The 18,993-nt window shown below is 43.1% G+C and overlaps 1 protein-coding gene across 1 annotated transcript in view; it reads left to right on the top strand.

The window, feature by feature from the left end:
• Positions 1 to 18,993, top strand: part of necab2 (N-terminal EF-hand calcium binding protein 2) — a 135,887-nt gene that overhangs the window by 100,059 nt on the left and 16,835 nt on the right. The window contains exon 9 of the mRNA XM_088997457.1: positions 7,567 to 7,623. Within this exon, the coding sequence (XP_088853583.1) occupies positions 7,567 to 7,623 (57 nt within the window). The remainder of the gene's footprint in view (positions 1 to 7,566; positions 7,624 to 18,993) is intronic.

Below are 18,993 nucleotides of genomic sequence, written 5' to 3'. Positions count from 1 at the left end.
TTACCCCCTCTTCACCTTTTTTTTTTGTCTGTCCCTCACCTTTACCGGTCCCCACTTAAACCCGTCACCCCGCGTTTGTTCCGCCCCTCCTTTTTCATTCACCCATGCAAAACATATCAGAATAGGTGTCTAAAATAAATACAAATACACTAAATACATTACAAAAATATACAGTTGCAAATACATCCTGCTTTTATTTCCTCGGAAAGCTTTATCAGTCTTTTTACATTTCTCCAGTTCTTCCCGCTGCCGTTTCCAGCGTCTCACCATCAAGTCGTTTATGCCAAGTTTACGTGTAGCAGCTCTGTTTCTTTCTTTATCGGCTTGAAAGCTGCATCATATGCCTTTCTTTTTGCATTTTCCATGATGAGGCTATGTTGACGCTAATTTAATTTACGCACAAGACAAGAAGATGCAGTCTTCCTTGACTCATATATTCCACCGGTCTAAATCTTACCTTTTCTACTCGAGCGCCCCTGGCGGCCGTTAGAAAAAATTGCATAAATTGGCCGCATCACTGAATAAGCCGCAGGGTTGAAAGTTTAGGAAAAAGGTAGCGTCTTAAAGTCCGGAATTTACGGTAGCTACATACGATATTTATTTTTTTTAATTTGGTTTTATGTGTAACAGTTAAATGATATGATATATTACGGAGCCGACATTAATTTTTGAATGAATAATCAGTTGTCTTTCATTCTATTTTTTTGAAATCATCAACATAGATGAATACAGTACAACGGTGCTCATTGTATGACGAAAAATATTGAGAACTACTGATCTAGATGATTGCATTGTCCATGTTCCCATTCCTCTGAATTGAGACCCCACGTTTTGATCCCTGGTTGTTGTTACTTTATAAGCTTTAGGCCCTGAACACCTCATAAACCCCACTTCAAACGCGCCAGAGCACCTGTACTGCTTTGTAGTACCAAGCTAGTTGGTAATATTCTGTGGTCCAAAGTTTACTCTTTTTCTGATCGAGCCGAGATTTCCATGAATATGATGCTCTTATAAACTGCAATCGTGACAACACCAAATCGATACAAATTTCATTTCAAGTGTCACCCAAGAGTAGCATCGAGAAAGAAAAATACTCAACTTTCTTAAAGAAAATTGTTAGTCTGTCATTCAAACATTAAAACCAGTGGGTGATAGTTGGAGCATTTTATTTATTTGTATTTATTTGTTTGTTTGTTTGTTTGTTTGTTTGTTTGTTTATTAATAATAATACATTTCATTTACAAGCACCTTTCAAAACTATCAAGATCACTTTACAGTCACAGGATATTTATCCTGATAATACTCACTGCTTACCTACTACAGATACGCATAACAAAATTATATGTAAACAAATATACATGTATATATATATTTATAGTTGTGTCAGGAAGGGCATCCAACGTAAAAGTCTGGCCAAAAGAAACATGCGAATCAAACCTCTGACGATGGAGGACACTGATTTGCTGCGCCGACCCCCAGAAAGGAAAAGCCAAAAGGAAAATAAGAAGATATATACATACTGTATGCAATGTTCCCTCTAAGCTGCGCACATGTGCAATCGCGCACTGCTTGCACATACGCAGCGCACAAGAACATCTACGCAGCGCACATTTTGCAATGTAACTCAATGAGTGACAGGCGTCCAGCCAATAATGCCGTACAGTTCATGTACGCTACACAGCCAATCGGAGCAGAACAGCGTGAATGTGCCCTGCCCATACGCACCGTGATACTGGTGTGAGGCCACAGCTTACACGTCTGATGTTGCTCACAGTGGTCCTCAGTGTGCTCAGGGAGCTTGTGTGTCTGCTCAGACACATGAAAAATTCGAGGAAACATTGACTGTATGTATAAATCAGTGGTGGGCTGTGCATGTCACTCCTCGGCCTTCAGTCGTGCTTGGTCTGAATCAATCAATTGTGAGTCTGGTGCGATATTACTACATGTTCACTACAGGGTGCCGTTGGCCAGCAAATAGAATGTGACTTGAAGAAACTTACTGTCATTAATCTGTTGTTTTACTATGAACGTGTGGATTCATGACAACCTCATAAAATTGCAATATTATTTGCTATTTTTGCTAGCTTTGGAGCTGTCCAACATTTCTTAATGATGTCCATTTTTTCTTAAATAGTCCGTCTTGAAAATGGCTTTAACAGTAAATCTCCAACCAAATTCACGTCTTCTCATTCGGCCATCGTAGGTTGACAAAACTTATTAAATCAACACAATATATTTGCTTATGCAACTCGCTACAGATACAGTGTGCTAGGTCTGGCCAGTATGCCCTTATCGATAGGCGAGTGATAAACTATGATTGGCTAGTGACTAGCCCCGTCATAGTTTGCGAAAACTCTTGCCAACGTTGCCAGTGCCTTTGAGCAGGCCTTGGGTTGCCAACCTGACCTGAGGAAAGCAACAGTTTCATCTACATTGATTTTTATGCTCCAGGGCCTGCAGAACTGTTTGTGAAGGCGTCCAATCAGATTTCTGACCCTGGGAACAAATGATGGCTGAAATGTGATTGGTTAAATGCCTAAATATGAACACATGTCTGGAAGCAGCACAACAGGGGAAAAGTAATGAAAGGAAGCTGAAAGTCAAATTTGAATTATTTAATAAGAAAATATAATTCACATTAGTCTGTAATTCAGATATTTTTAGGCCAGCACAGAAGGCCTTGCAGGCCCTGACGGCCCTGTGTGTGTTTGTGTGTGTGTGTGTGTGTGTGTGTGTGTGTGTGCGTGCGCGTGCGTGTGCGTGTGCGTGTGTGTGTGTGTGTGTGTGTGTGTGTGTGTGTGTGTGTGTGTGTGTGCGTGCGCGTGCGTGTGTGTGTGTGTGTGTGTGTGTGTGTGTGTGTGTGTGTGTGTGTGTGTGTGTGTGTGTGTGTGTGTGTGTGTGTGCGTGTGTGTGCATGTGCGTGTGTGCCTTCTGGCAGTCACACTCACAATTACGGACAATTTTGAGTGTTCCATTAACGTGCCATGCTTGCATTTGGAATATGGGAGGAATTTGGATAAAACCCATGCACACAAGGAAAAAAATGTGTAAACGGCACACAAGAAGGCCGGAGCTGCAATTGAATCCTGCACCGGTCAATGAATAAATTGCAGTTTGGCAGTAATAGCCATAAGGCTACTTGAGCAACACACCCAGATTTGATGGCACCCTGCCACCCTGGCACCATTCATGCAGGTTTGACACAGCGCTTTAGTAGCCCACGAGTTCTAAGTAGACTTTTTTTTCTGAAATTGAAAACTGCGAGAATTCAGTGAGACCTGCGACGTGAAGTGCGATAAGATCCTGTTTACCATTGGGTTTGATCACCCTTTCTTGGGACTACATTCAAGAAATGTTTGGGACCAGAGGACACGAACTGTGGATACAGTCGAATTCTTGCTTGATGTACAAGTTGGTCAACAGTCTGGGATCTCTTTTGTCGGATTTTTAGATCTTCTGAGACATTTTATTGTAGTAGAAATGGAAGGACTACTTACCGGTGTACTTACCGGTAATGTGATATGCAATATGTATTGTGAGGACTGTTTTCTTTGTTTCATCTGGGGTGTCACTTGTACATATAATGCACAGAAACAAGACAGACTATCTTATTTTTCTTTTGCTTTTATTCAGTTACTGTATATACCAATAGCACTGTTTCCTAGCACTGTTTTCCAGCGCTGTTTTTCACTGTTTTCTATTTTTGAAACATCTGTCATGAAATTGAATCTCACACAAATTCCACATGCATTTAGCCTTTGTGATTTGTATTGTGTTTATCAAATTTGAATGTGTTTCAGAAGTATCAGGCTGCACATAGGTTCTCTTTCCGTCAAAGAGGTTTCGAGTAATTTGCATCTGAAACAATGTGTATTATCCAACATTTGCTAATGCATGCACTGCTCTAAAAGCAGCACCTCATCAGAAGATCAACGGGTTCTCAGCCACTAGTGTTTTTAGCAAAAATGAAAACACTACCTCTTGAGTGAAACGTGAGTTCAATTGGTGAAATGTGTCTGTGACAATCATCCAAAGCTATGCAGTTTGGCACACATATCCAGCACACAAGATATATTTGGTTCAGCATTAGTGTTTGTCAATAGTGTTATCACGACAGCAGACTGTAAACATGAATTTGGCTTGAGGAAAGAAAGTCGGATAAATTGTGTAATGGGATGCGATGTGAACGTAATGGCTACCAACATTTTCCGCGCATGTTTCAAGACACTGGCCATAGAGCAGTCATTACACCTTTCCTTTGTATACTAGTGTAAAATACATTATATTATGCTTCATGTGGAATATCTGTTGAATATTTAATGTCGCAATATTTAAAATCGCAGCGACTTAAAGATGCAGGAAATTGAAGTGTATGCCAGTTCTATTCGTGTCCCTGCAAAAGACTAATCAGAGTAACAGGGGAAGATTTCTGGCCAATGTAGCCACAAGGGGGCACAAGACAGAAAGGAGGTTTATGGATGTTGTCAAAGAGGACATGAAGGTAGCTGGTGTGAGAGAAGAGGATGCACAACACTGGGTTAGATGGAGGACACGGATTCGCTGTGGCGACCCCTGAAGGGAAAAGCCGAAAGGAAAAGAAGAAGAAGAAATAGAAGGGGAAGATTGCTGGCCACCAACAAATATAAATCTATGGTTATCTGTTATGTTTATTTAAGCCCATTTTATTGCTACATAAATAATGTGTAATGAACCTGTAAATCACAAGATCTGCTGATTCAATTGCATTTCACTGCCAGTGAATTGGTTCTCTTAGCTGACCTCAATGGAGGAAGTTGAGGGTCTGGGTCCATTGAGTTTCATTGTGAATGTATTTAATTGATTTCTTTGTGTTTGTAGTTTGCCTTAGGCTCCAAATCGGATAGAACATGTCAAGCTTCCTGTGGCTCTCAACAGGATAAGCAGACTGTGTAGAAAATGGATGGATGAAGAGATGATTACATTGCAAGACAAACATTCGTAGCCCATTTAGAAATCATATCTGAATTGGGAAAAATATTGCTCTACTTCAAATCAACCTTTGTAAAAGAGGGTGTTGTGTATTCTGATAGTTTTTCACTTTAGAGGTCTTGCAAGGTTGATGGATTCTCTTTGTAGCATCTCAAACAGAATTCTAAGTGCTTCTAAATTGGCCAGCCCCTGGATGACAGGGAATGAGGAGGACAAATGAAGGGTTCTTCAATGAATGTGTGTATCCTCTAGAAGAAATTAAATTGACATCTCGTGTTGGAGGCCAATTTTCAGATGGCCTCACATTATATATGCTCTTCTCATGGCTAAAAAAAGATGCAGCTTTCCCTAGGAGTTTAAATATTCCTTTATATTGGTTTATATTTTGGATCACCTTAACATTACAAAAGGAATCTCATCACAAGGTAGACAGGAGGTAAATGATGAAATATTTACAAAAATGTACATAGGTAGCAATTGTTTGTGAACTGATTTTGGTTCGAACTCAACCTCTTTTTGGATTGCATTGGATTTGGATTTTTTTGAGCTATAATACCTTTCACCTGCACGTGAAAGTATTTAAGTGTACGAGTTATGTATTCTCAGTTCTGTATCTTGTGAGTACAATTCAATCGCTAATCACATCTGTATTCTCATGGTTAGTATAGGGCAGATATGGGCAAACTATGGCCTGCGGGCCACATACGGCCCGACAGGCTTTTCAATCCGGCCCGCCGAATTTGTCCAAATTATAGTAAAAACAGTGTGTGAAACTCATGACAAAAAGCTAGCGGACATCAGGGCAGACAACTCTGAAAAGTTGCTGGCCCCATATTCCAGGTATCCGCGAAATAGTATGTAAATGCCATATCTTGCATATTCCATGAGACACATGTATGAACTGCTCAGGGCTATTTTTCACGTTTGAAAGACAGTTAATAAATTGGGTTGTAGTGTTATTACTGTGCTGAGGTTTGCACACACTACATTTCATGCTTTAGTATATCCGGCCCAAACACTCACTGCAAATGTTCCTGGCCTGGCCGGCCCCTCTGTCAAATTTTAGAACCCATTATGCCCCGCCAGTCAAAAAGGTTTGCCCACCCCTGGTATAGGGTCACATTGCAGGCAATTCACCATTGTTATGCAATGCCAGTAAATGTATCGATTTCACTGTGTTACTACCAAAGCTGACTTGCTTGGTTTAATTTCACAACCTGGGGAAAATGACCTCAAATATTCACAGCGCCCCTTCCATGCTATACATCATATTTGAATAGTCTTAACCTGAGGCACGTGTGCAGTAAATTTACAAGTACTTAGGCCTCAAGAGCCCCTTGTTGCCGCACCGCAGCAAATTTCTCCCAGTGGAATGGACATTCTGTGTGTCTAAAAAAATATTTTATCACTTTGTTGCTTCAACTCCACCGGGAAGCAAGGAGCTAATGTGGAGTTTGTAATATGAGATGAGTTAAATGAAAAGAAAATGATGCACTACATAAAGGTTGCCATGTAGTGTCTTGAATTCAAGTGTGATATCACCTTCTCATAGTCAATTATCAGCTCTGCATGTGTGTGCGAGAGACACACATCTATCCACTTAGTCAAACCTCAGAGGCATCCCCTGCTGTTAGCACTTAAGTGTGCAGTGCTGACATAATTTATTCACTGGACTAACCGCATTTACTCGTCACTCAATTGGAAGGTGCCTTCTTCGTTTCTTGTGACTGACTACACTAAGTTTACATGACTCCCAAATTGTCTGAGTGGGTGGTAATCACGGTACTTCGGTGGAGATACAAGAGCAACATTATTCTCATGCACGCAAATGTGAAGCCACTGGAGACTCAAACGAGGACACACATGGACACTTGAGATTCATCATAACACATTTTGATACTATCAGAAAAAATTTCATTTTATTGGTTTATTTTAGTGGTTGTTGTCTGTGACACACCTCACCATACTGGGAGATCTTTCCCTTTGTCACACTGAGCAACAATATGCGCTAAATAATAAGAATTGTTACAATCCCCTGGAGCAAATGCATCATTCGTAACAGTTTGGTGAATAGCTACAACAACTTATATACAGTAACGCATTTCCATCTATGAGTACCTTTTAATGCACCCATTCATAATGAAAGTAACCATTCACACATGACGACACATATTAACTTTGAGTTCTGACTTTTGCTCAAGGCCAAGTACAGTAACCTCAACTGTTGTAATGGGAGGAATTTGGATAAAACCCAATCAGAAAAGGTCTGACAGCCAAAAGACATCTTCAATGTTGGGTGAAGTTTCTCCCTGGAGCGGTAGTTGCTGTTCATGGTAAACAGGAGACATTTTTCAAAGATGATTGTCTTTCACGTTGTGCGTCTTGTTAGCATACACAATTTATCTAATCCCAGGATCGAGATCCCACTAATAAGCACAATTGAATATGAAAAAAAGCAAGCACACTTCTACCTCCACCTCTCTTCTGTGTTTACCATTCCAGACTTTAAGTATGTAAGTATGTAGCAAGCGCTTTCGGAGTTGTTGTCCAGTTTTGCTAACTGACCTGGTACTGTTGTGTTTGTGCTTCCATTTACAGACAGTCTGGTTTGATCTGCACCAGAGGCTAACAGACACAGATGGCACCACCAATGCAGTAAGTCAGCGCAAAACAAATAAGAATATTCAATTAAATGCACAGCCTCGGTAGTCACATTAGGCAGTTATGCCTTATGGAGCCAATCTTTAATATCTCAGAATCAAGGCCTTCTTGACTCAGCAATGTAAATTAGTGTCGAGAATAACTATATATATATATATACACAGTAAAGTCTCGTTATATCGATATCGGTTATATCGATAGTACTGCTTATTACAATACTATTTCTATGAACTCAAGGAGAAAATTACATGCCCACAGGATCGGATATATCGATAGTCCGGTTATATCGATATTTTTTCTGACTCCCGAGAATATCGATATAACGAGACTTTACTGTATATGAGAAACTCAAGAAATACCAAGGGCTCAGAGTGGAGCTGGAGAGAGCCTGGAAGGTAAAGGTGACAGTCATGCCTGTGGTGGTCGGAGCACTCGGGGCAGCGACCCCCAACCTCGACGAATGGTTGCAACAGATCATCACAGAACAACATCGGATATCACGGTCCAGAAAAGCACAGTGCTGGGAACAGCACGGATACTGCGCAGAACCCTCAAGCTTCCTGGGTTTATATATATATATATATATCGATATATATATATATATATATATATATATATATATATATATATATATATATATATATTTGTGAATGATTTCGTGGGATAAAGCTTCTTCTTTTTTGCTATTGATTGTGAATCATTTATTGATGTTGGGTATTCTTTCGAAGAAGAAACATTATCACACACATTTTTTAATATTGTACACCCACTGTGGAAATAACATATTTTACAGTTTTCATTTGAAAAGCACAGATATTTATTTATGAATAGTAACTTTAAGCATAGTGTGGCTGCCAACCATTTGGCCTTAGTTTCACCCCCTTTCACACCAATACTTTAATGTCAGTGGAAAGAGCTTTCTCTTTCAGTTGACAGCTCTAAAAAAATTAAAAGGCACCTGTGGTTATGAAATGCAATTGATGAAGTTGTTTCCTCCTCATGTAAGATGCTTCATATTACAATAAGTCCAAGATGGCGCCTGAGTAGGTAGCTGTTGGTAAGTGCTCTCACTATCCAGGACTTTGTACTTTCCTGAGCATTTTCTTGAAATAGAACTCAGACTGATGAGGATGACATATTTGCCGTATGTAATTGATTTGGTTGTGTATATGTTCAGAGGAGTTCTGGGGCTCTTTGATTTAGGGGATTTGTGAGTTTGTCAACCGCAGGATGTGCAGCGTGCATATTGTTTAGGTTCTGACAAATGATTTCAGTCAGATTCTTGTCTAGCTAAGAATAAATCTTGTTAAATTTACAAAGACGTTATCTGTCCAGGTCAAATTTAACTATGATTAAAAGAAGGAAGGCTGCAAGAGAAATGATTCTGCTGGAATGCTTTTCATAAATCCAGCTTCTTAGAAGGTACAAAAAAACGGGGGAAAAAATTCCATTAACTGGAGAGATTGAGCATGAAGAATAAGCCACAAGACGGGATACCTGTCTAGGCAGCCCTATGTTTGCTGGGTGGAAGTTGTTGAAGCGGCCAGTGCCACCATGAAGAAGATAATACCGGTAATAATGTAACGCGTATGAGAAACACTTTGACACCAGTAAGAAGAGGGATTTCTGTCTATGTGTGTTGCTTGTCGGGAGCTATTGTGAGCGATGTACATGAGACTATTAATGATGTGTGTAATTTGAAGTGCGGTCGACCAAGTCCATTCGCCGTATGGGCTCAGTCTTGTGATCCTCTGGAGGCGCTTCAAAGAGAAGAGAAGAAGCAGGAAGATAAGGCAGCAGAATACTGTAAACAGCAAAGCAACTTGGCTCAGGCGGGGAACAAAATGATTATGGTGTAACAGAAAGGAAGTAATCGAATCAAGGGAATGAGAAAGTGATGAGGTCACAGAGCCAGAAGTGGTTTCTTTTTCTGAAAAATAGGCATTATTTTTACAGAGTCCCGAGTGTTTTTAACATCATAACTGTAAACTTTTAATTTCTGCTCTTCCCACACCGTTTTGCAGCCCTGTATTTGTCACAATGCAACACATAATTAACTGCACTCAAGACTTCTCTACAGAGAACACCCACCTACTCCAACACATTTCCCATTTTGCAGAAGTGAAGCCTCTAATTGCTCTTTGTTTTGTTTAAATGTTTTGAGGAAGTCACAAATTGACTTTCTAATAGAAGCCTTCTGTTCAGAAACGAGACAAATAGAACCCTATTCCATGTTTCAATTGATACCTGGGTACATTATCTCCTTCAACAAATAAACACCTCCCTCTCAAATAGATATCTTTTTTTCCATAAAAATACTTCCACTGTATTTGTTTTTCAAACAGCTTGCATTAAAATAACCTGGAACTCTGGAAGAACCAAGAACCAAAACAGGGGCATAGAAAATCCTACTGGACCCACCACCTTTTCCAGCTCCTCCCCTCAGGCAGGCACCATCGATCCTTGAGCACCAAATCCAGCAGACATTTAAACAGCTTCTTCCCCCTGGCCATTAACTCATGAAAGAGTAACCCAAATATAACTGTACAGTATAGTGCCTCTTTGCAATTTGGCACAACCCTGTGGAACAGCACCGTTATAATCATTGTAGCTCTAGCACTGTACTTACTGAACCATTGTTATTGACCTATATGACACCAGACACTTTGAGGCGCTCAAGGACGTGTATAATTGCACACGTGTTTGACTACAAATACGGCGACAGATCACTTTAAAATGGTTCACTAATTTTCTGCAGCTGTACAACTGTAATAGGAATTTATTCTACTACTGATTACTTTAGCTCGGTTTCATCATTTGCACATTGTTTTAGTTTTTCCTGGGAGGTACCACTAATATTTAGGGATTAGATTAGATTAGATTAGATTAGATTAGATTAGATTAGATTAGCCTTTGAGTGTCCTTCATTCTTATTTGTCATGTCTTTTTTATGATGATACTAGCCCAGCGACCCTAATGAAGAATAAGCGGTATGGAAAATGCATGGATGGATGGATAGTGCAGTGTGTTCTACCGAAGACAAATTCCTTGTGTGTTCTACACACTTGGCTAATAAAGATGATTCTGATTCTGGATGTCACGGAACCTGTCTACAGCTCCACCCAAACACAAGCTTTTGTCCAGATAAAGGCACATCCTGTGAATTAAGGGCCTGTTACATGCCTGTTACTGCTTTTTGATTGACCGCACCAAAAGTTTAATGAATTAAAGCATGAGAATAGAAGATCATGACATTGAGACTCATTTGATAAATTAATACTCTTCGTATAAAACACGATCTTTTCCTGAGTAGCCTTCAGTCTTGGCACTGTGTATTCAGTTGCTACACAGTGACGGCGTGATGAAAGGCATTTACTTTCTTGAATTTCAAAGAAAAGAAGAGATATAAAATCGGGTTTGGTCCCGTTCGCTCTTGTACATACTATTCTGTAGACTTGGGCCCCCTGACTCCTTATCTGAAGTCAATGGTTGATTTACTGTAATGCACTTTATTTGGAGTCAGCCAATACTCCATAAAGCATCTTCAGCTGGTTCAAAATGCTTCAGCTCTCCTCTTGACTGGTACTGTTAAGAGGGAGCACATATCTCCAACGCTGGCATCCCTTCACTGGCTCTCTATACATTTTAGAATTAATTTTAAAATCCCATTTTCCAGCGAAATTTAAAATCTTTATATGGCCTTGCTCCACCTTCCCTCTCAGTTCCTCCGGCCCAACACACCTGCGTGTTCATGGGGAAAATATCACATACCACTGTCATGTCCAAACAAAGCGAAGAGAAGTATCGCTTCGTTTGGGAGCTAAGTAAGTAGCTGGATCCCAAAAAGCCTTACCAAACAATAACATTTAATTTGATATGTACATCCGGACAGACAAAAATCAACTCAAAGCGCTGGTCAAATAAGGATCAGGAAATACAAACAACGCGAAAACAAAAAGCACTAGCACAAAGGCAAGGAGAAAAAACAATCAAGGGTATCCAAAACAAAATTTTACAGCATATACAATTTACAAATGCAAAGAATGGTGAATAACAAGAATCTGAATCATGAATACAATTGATCGAGTGATACAAGAACAACTAAGACAAGAACAAGATCGCAAAATACCAAACCAGGGGCACAAGCATTGGCAAGGTGAATAATTCACGGCAAACAAATGGCAGCATGACACTCCTAGCCCCGTGAATAATTAGAAGATTGGTAGCAGGTGTGTTACAAGCTAAGAAGCACAACCCCGCCACCTGCTGCCAAATCTGAACATGACAGGCACCTCAGGTCTGTGGACCAGACAAGATTCGAAGTACCAAGAGCAAAAAATAACCCACTACTCTCTGTCGATCTTTAAAAGTCACCTCAAGACTCATGTTTATTTTTTTGGGCATTTGACACAGTGTGACTCAGACTTTTTGTTTTGTTTTGTTGCTGTGTGGCTTTGTTATTAATGTATTGTTTTATTGCGGTATGTGATATTTTCCCCATGGACATAATTTTGTCTACTGGTTGTTTTGAAGTGCTCAAAATACAGTTGAGTTGAAGTTAATTGTTATTCATTTCAATATGTACGCTGCGATTGTCCAGCTAAAAATCGGGGTCATTGTTAGCTTGTTTGCTTCTGCTACGTTTTGCTCGTGTTTGTCTCCACTGTAGCTCATGTTTTGCTCTTGCTCTTTTTCGTGTTTCACTTTTGACCTCAATCTTGTTCACTACAGGTTTTAAGTTTCAGCTATAGTATTTGTTTGTTACTTTGGATTATTATTTTTTTTTTTTTTGCTTTTGTCATGTCTGAGTTCTGGATTTATTAATTATCTTTGTTTAAAATACAATTCCTCGAGTATACTCCTTTTTCCTGCCTGCATTTTTGGGGTCTACCTACACCATCTTGTAATGGTGACAAGTTGAGACAGGGTGGGTGTCCGCTGCGAAAAGGCCTGCGGGCTACTCAAGTGGTCGTTGGGGGACCCATCCTGTATACTGAATCTGATGCCCATTCCCAAATGCAAATGCACCAAACCCCTTTAGGCAAATTGGAGAGAGAACATTCTCATGTAATAAATGCAAACAGGCAAAAATTAGTGCATCCAAAAGATAGGCTACCAAATGAAAAACAAAGTAATGTAGTTTATTCCATACATTGTAAGAATGAAAATTGTAAAGAGCAGTACATTGGGGAGACTCAACAAATTCTCAAAAAAAGACTTTATCAACATCGCAGGGATAATACTAGTGGGCCTCAATCGGCAGTACATTTGCACCTAAAAGCTAGCAACCACTCATTTGACGACAATGAGGTTAAAATCTTAGCGAAAGAACATAGATGGTTTGAAAGGGGGGTAAAAGAAGCGATTCTTATAAAACAACAAAATCCTTCATTAAACCGGTCTGGTGGGGTGAGGTTCAATTTGGATCGTTCATACAATAGCCTGCTTAGGCAAAACAGGTTAGGCAACTTTCGCAATGCTGATGAGGGTCGTTATGCTGATGAGGTGATACCTGGGGGAGTGGGGGTAATAGGCCAGTCGTTAGTCAGGAATGTAGGAACAATCAGTGGGGCCACAGGGAGGGGTCCCCTGCCCCCCCCCAACCTGAGAGTAAGGGACCTATCATAGCTGTGTCCGGCGCCACCATGTCTGGACATTAGGGATATATAAATGGGGCCGATACGACCAGTCAGACTTTAGTTCGCTGACGAAGCCTCTTGGATAGGAGGCGAAACGTCCGAAACCTTCACTTTTGTACAGATGACGGCTGAAGAAACCTTCACATCGATCTTCCAATTAGCCCTTTATGTCTCTGAGTCAGCGCACATTATTTTTCAATGACATTCGCTCAATGAATGTGAATCCAAAAGTCAATAGTCTTCGCACCGCAAACAAAAGAAACAAAGAGAAGGAGAGAGCGCATTTGCATTAAAGAAGGACGAGTCACGATTATATGTCATTTAACTTGGGCAATAAGCAAAGTGAAAGTCACAAAATGACCACCTGTTTAAGAAAGAGCATTGCAAGTACTGTACAGTGCAGCCATGACAATACGTTCTGATCAGGAAACCACGTGTGAATGGGAAGAAAGTTGTGTCTGAGAGCAACATAGAGGTGGGGACTAAAAGAATAAATCACTATTATAAGTCTTTTTTATATGCATGCCGTAGCCCGAAAGTCAACACAACAATAAGTCTGTCCACTTTTTCCTATCATGTTATGCGTCACATGGAACAGTCCATTCATACCCACTAATAGCCCCAGAACATCCAGAAAGGTCGTTTATTTCAAAACCGAAATCTTGGTATTTAGGCAAAGAAATCACAATTCCGGGCATATTTGCTTTCCACTTAAAATGCAATTGTACCTCCTGCCATATTAGGCTGAACAGTGGGTGTAGATTTGCAAATTACAATCTGTGGATGTTGATGGCATCATGTGTGCTTGTGTTTTTGTTCATTTGTTTATATACACGCAGCTCTCAAAGGAATCGGTTTTATCTCCCAGATATTACTTGGGATTATAGCAATAATTTACACAAATACGTCAGTAACTCCTGGTCAAGCCTGAGCCTTTAAACTTCATCTTGGATTTTTTTGGTTATTTATAATCCATTTCCATCCAATAGCTAATTACCCTGCAGAGTGATAATAAACTGTGCTGTTTCCTTGTTATAACTACTTTCTACCTTTGCTTCTGGATTCAATAATCGTGTGTACTTTTTCAGCTTTAGATCACAGTACTAAATGATTTATTTTGCTGACATTTCACCACACTTGGAACATCCCCGGCGAGCGACACGCCCACAGGCAGACCTGATGGTCAATATAGCTTGCCACTCAGACTTACGCTACTGAGCCTCTCGACCTCCAACCTCAGATCCATAACACACAAAATTGGTGAAATGGAACAAAAAAACTGCTTTATTTGGCACTGTTGCGTTTTAATCATGGAAACTTGGCTTTTGGCACTTGACTCAGCATGATTCAGACTTGATTTTAGTTTTACTCCCTGGTGCTTTCTACTACCTTTGTGACTACTTTATTTCATGTATACAGTGGCGGGCCATAAGGGCCTGAAAGGCCTTCTGTGCTGGCCTAAAAATTTCAGCATCACAGACTGATTAATTATATTTTGTCCATAAATACTTAGTAATTCAAAATTGTCTTTCAGCTTCCATTCATTGCTTTTCCCCTGTTGTGCTGCTTCCAGGTGTGTTTTCGTATTTTATTTAACTAATCACATTTCAGCCATCTTTTGCAGATGTCCCCATTGTGGGACAAATAAAGGTTTTCTGACTCTGATTCTTTTGTTAACACACTTTTTATTTACAGTCGCATCTTGGATTGATTCGGACGCACTACTGAAGGCCCAGGGATGATATGCACGGCCCGCCACTGCCTGTTTATGATAGTTGTCTATGGTATGCGCTTTGTTACAGCTTCTGCTGTTGTTAAAGTGCTATATAAGTCAATATGCCCCTCGGCGTGGTAAAGTATGCGCAGTTGGTGGCAAGCTGGTCAGGCTTTTATTAAACAAACATAGCAGTTAGCACAGACATGCCCACAACTCACGTCCATGCTTTCCTAACTCAGACTGCTAGCGGACTTGTGGCGTCACACGTGCGGGCCGCGAGTACGCCTTTCAAGTGCAACTTTCAAAGGCGTATTTCAAGTGCACCTTTCAAGTCTTTCAAGTGTGTCGGCCTGATGCATTCCCATGCATGCAAATGACTATATTGTAGCTGTTGAAAGAGCACATACGACTGGATGTGGATACGTGTTTATTCCAACGTCTAACAAGTGGATCAAACTCAAACAGAAAATGCAGTGAAATATATGTGACACAAACCCGCCCCCCTCCCGTGCACCTGCTGGGTGAGATGCCTGGTCCTAGTACCCGCCACACAGCCCCCCTCCCCCCAGAACACCCAGAACGAAGGTCAAGGTGATAATTTTGCAGGGGGCTTGACCAGCCTGCCACAACGACTACGCAGTCCGTCGTTTGATGAGAAGGTGAACTCATTTGGGCAGGTGATCTGGGTGAGACCTGAGTGGGGGAACGACACTCAACCCTGGCATGGCGCGGTGAGGCTGGAGGTTTCGGAGGGCGTCCGCGACGTGGAACTTGGGCCCGCGAAATGTCCTCGCCCGCAACTAAATAAGCCGGTTTGATCCTGTCTATTGAAATGCCCTCCCTTCGCCCACCCACATCGAGCACAAAACTCTTTTCACCGTGTTCGAGCACTCTATACGGGCCATCGTACGGCGGCTGGAGGGGAGAGCGGTGGGCATCGTGACGCACAAAGACAAACCGGTCTGACCTAAGAGCAGACGGAACGAATATTTTGGGGACGCAGTGGTGAAATGGTGCTGGAGTCAGGGGCTCTCCTGGCAAAAGGGGGAAAGAAGGTGTACACTAAGCTTCAGGCAGAAATTCACCAGGAACGCGGAGTGGCTGACCGAACACTAACTCTGCCGGAGCACCGTTATGGTCTTCTTTAGGGACCGAACGTTACCCGAGCAGGACCCACGGAAGCCGGTCGACCCAGTTACTGTCCGATAGTGCGGCCCGTAGCGCGGCTTTAAGTGACCGGTGGAAACGTTCACACATCCCGTTAGCCTGCGGGTGGTAGGCCAAAGTGCGGTGTACCTGCACACCCAAGGACTGCGCCATGGCTAATCAGAGCTCAGACACAAACTGGGGGCCTCTGTCCGAAGTGATATCGGATGGCGTGCCGAAACGTGCGACCCAGGACAACAGAAATGCACGGGCAATATCTGCCGAGGTTGTGGAGGACAGGGGGTCTGCTTCCGGCCACCTAGTGGTCCGATCGACCATAGTGAGCAGATGTGTGCAACCCTGCGAAGGATGGAGGGGCCCGACCAGATCCACATGGACGTGGTCAAATCTCCTGGCCGGAATTGGAAAAGTTTCCAGGCTTGCCCGGGTGTGCCTGTGGACTTTGGCGCGCTGACATGCACGCATGCAGCTGCCCACTCCTTTCGTAACCCAGGCCAGACATACTTGGCCCCAAGTAGTTTGACTGATACCCGGACGCCAGGGTGTGAGAGGGAAGTGAGAGGGAATGAATAGAATCAAAAATTGGCCTACGCCACTCCTGCGGAACCATGGGACGAGTGTGACCCGTAGACACATCGCAGAGGAGAGCGGGACCCCCTTCACACAATGCCACCTCCTCAAGTTTCAGCGCTGTGCCTGCTGCCTTGAGTTCATGGATGTCCGGATCCTCGGATTGGGCGGTGGCCATCTCTGAAAAATCCACCCCGAGCTGAACTGGACACACGATTGCGCGTGACAAGCAATCGGCCACAGGGTTACATTTGTCGGCCATGTGCTGAATGTCTGTTGTAAATTCCGAAATGGCCGCTAAACGCCGTTGCTGTCGGGCCGACCACGGTTCAGTCACCTTCGACGTGGCGAATGTGAGTGGTTTGTCATCCACATATGCGACACGAAAATGGCGCGTTGCAAGATAGAGTGCTAACAACTCTTTGTCGAAAGCACTATACTTGTGTTCATTATCTTGCAGCTTCCGACTGAAAAATGCAAGGGGCTGCCATTCGCAACATCAGACGCATCAGTAGTCAAGGCCACCTGCGGTTGAGATCGGGTGGACCAGAAGGGTTGCACCCGCGAGAGCTTCCTTGCCTCGTTGAAAGGACTGTGCTCGTTGCAGGGCCCACTCGACGGGGTCATTAGCCTTCTTTTTTCTCAAGGCGCTGTAGAGGGGTTGTAGGAGGTCGGCTGCGTGAGGAAGAAACCGGTTGTAAAAGTTGAGCATGCCCAAAATCTCCTGCAATTCTTTAACTGTGGCCGGGTGGGGGAAATCCACCACTGCCTGCACTTTGGCGGGTAAAGTGATGGCTCCCTGTGGAGAAATGCGGTGCCCCAAGAAATCGATCTTGGACAGACCAAATTGGCACTTCACAGGGTTAACGATAAGGCAGTGCGAATCAAGACGCTTGAAAACCTTAGTTAAGTGCGACAGGTGTTCCTCCGGTGAAGGGCTGGCCACAAGGATGTCATCAAGATAGACAAATACAAAATCAAGGCCTCGCAAGACTGAGTCCATCAGTCGTTGAAAGGTCTGTGCCGCCCCCTTTAGGCCAAAAGGCATGCGGAGAAATTCAAAGAGCACAAAGGGGGTAATGACCGCAGTTTTTGGCACATCCCCTGCCCGTACCGGCACCTGGTAATAACCGCGAACTAGACCTACTTTAGAAAAGATAACGGCGCCGGCTAAACGTACGGAAAAATCTTGAATGTGCGGGATGGGGTAACGGTCATGTGTGGTTATCTTATTAAGCTGACGCAAATCGCGACGAGCGCGGGCAAAAACGGGCGGGCCAACCGTGGGGATGAAATGCTCCACCCTGTGTTTCGTATCAGAATTGGAAAAGGCGGGGTAGTTAACGACGGGAAATCGGTCAGCAGACGTTCGTAAACGTTACCTGACGTTAAATAATTTGCGTGTGTTAACGCTCCGAGCCTCCAGCCTCACACGGAAAAGTCGCGAAAGAGATGGTGTCAATCAAACGACGGTTAGCAATGTCCACAAGTAGTCCGTGAGCACATAAGAAATCTGCGCCGAATATCGGAACTGTGATCCAGGCAACAATAACGTTCCACTTGAAATCACTTCTGTGGAAGCGCACAGTCATCGACCTGGAGCCAAAGTTGGCGATGGGTGAGCTGTTAGCTGCGCACAAGGGAGGCCCACATCCACCTGCAGTCTTGTCCGTGGCGGTGGCCGTCAGCAGGCTTACTTGTGCCCCGCTGTCCACAAGAAAACATCTGCCTGACGAGGAGTCTGTGATGAAAAGGTGCTCGCTTTCGTTGCCGGCGCCCACGGCTGCTACTGGGTGCCAGGCGTTGGAGATTCCCGGAGCCTCGTAGGAGCAGGGGGTTCCGCAGCATCGAGCCTTGGCGCCAAACCGCTGATGGAAAAAGCAGATGGCTTTCCCGCGCCGCTTCTGCGATCTCACTCCGGCCACGACGGTCGGATCGATGCTTGATGCCCCTTCACCGAGGGGTTCGGCCGTCATGCTTTGCACGTCGAAGCGCCATGTCGCCAGAAGCACTCGATCCGCTTCTTCAGCCAAACCCGGCGCGCGCTGCGGCTGGTAGCTGACAGAGGAATATATGGGGGAAAAGGAATCCGGCCTCATCCGAACTTAAGAGCGACAGCATATTGTCCATGAGATCCATTGTTGTTCCGTCGCCGACTCCGGGAAGGGAAAGAAGCCTGTCTGCTCTCTCAGAGGGCGATAATGTGAACCTTCTGATCAGAAGGTGCTTGAGCGCCGCGTATTTCTCGCTCTGTGGAGACGCGCGTAAAAG

This window comes from Hippocampus bargibanti, linkage group LG05 (genome assembly GCF_051943395.1).
Source record: "Hippocampus bargibanti isolate YZ-2025 linkage group LG05, ASM5194339v1, whole genome shotgun sequence".
Taxonomy (NCBI): domain Eukaryota; kingdom Metazoa; phylum Chordata; class Actinopteri; order Syngnathiformes; family Syngnathidae; genus Hippocampus; species Hippocampus bargibanti.
The sequence above is the reverse complement of the archived record's forward strand: the minus strand, read 5'-3'. Positions and strand labels throughout refer to the sequence as shown.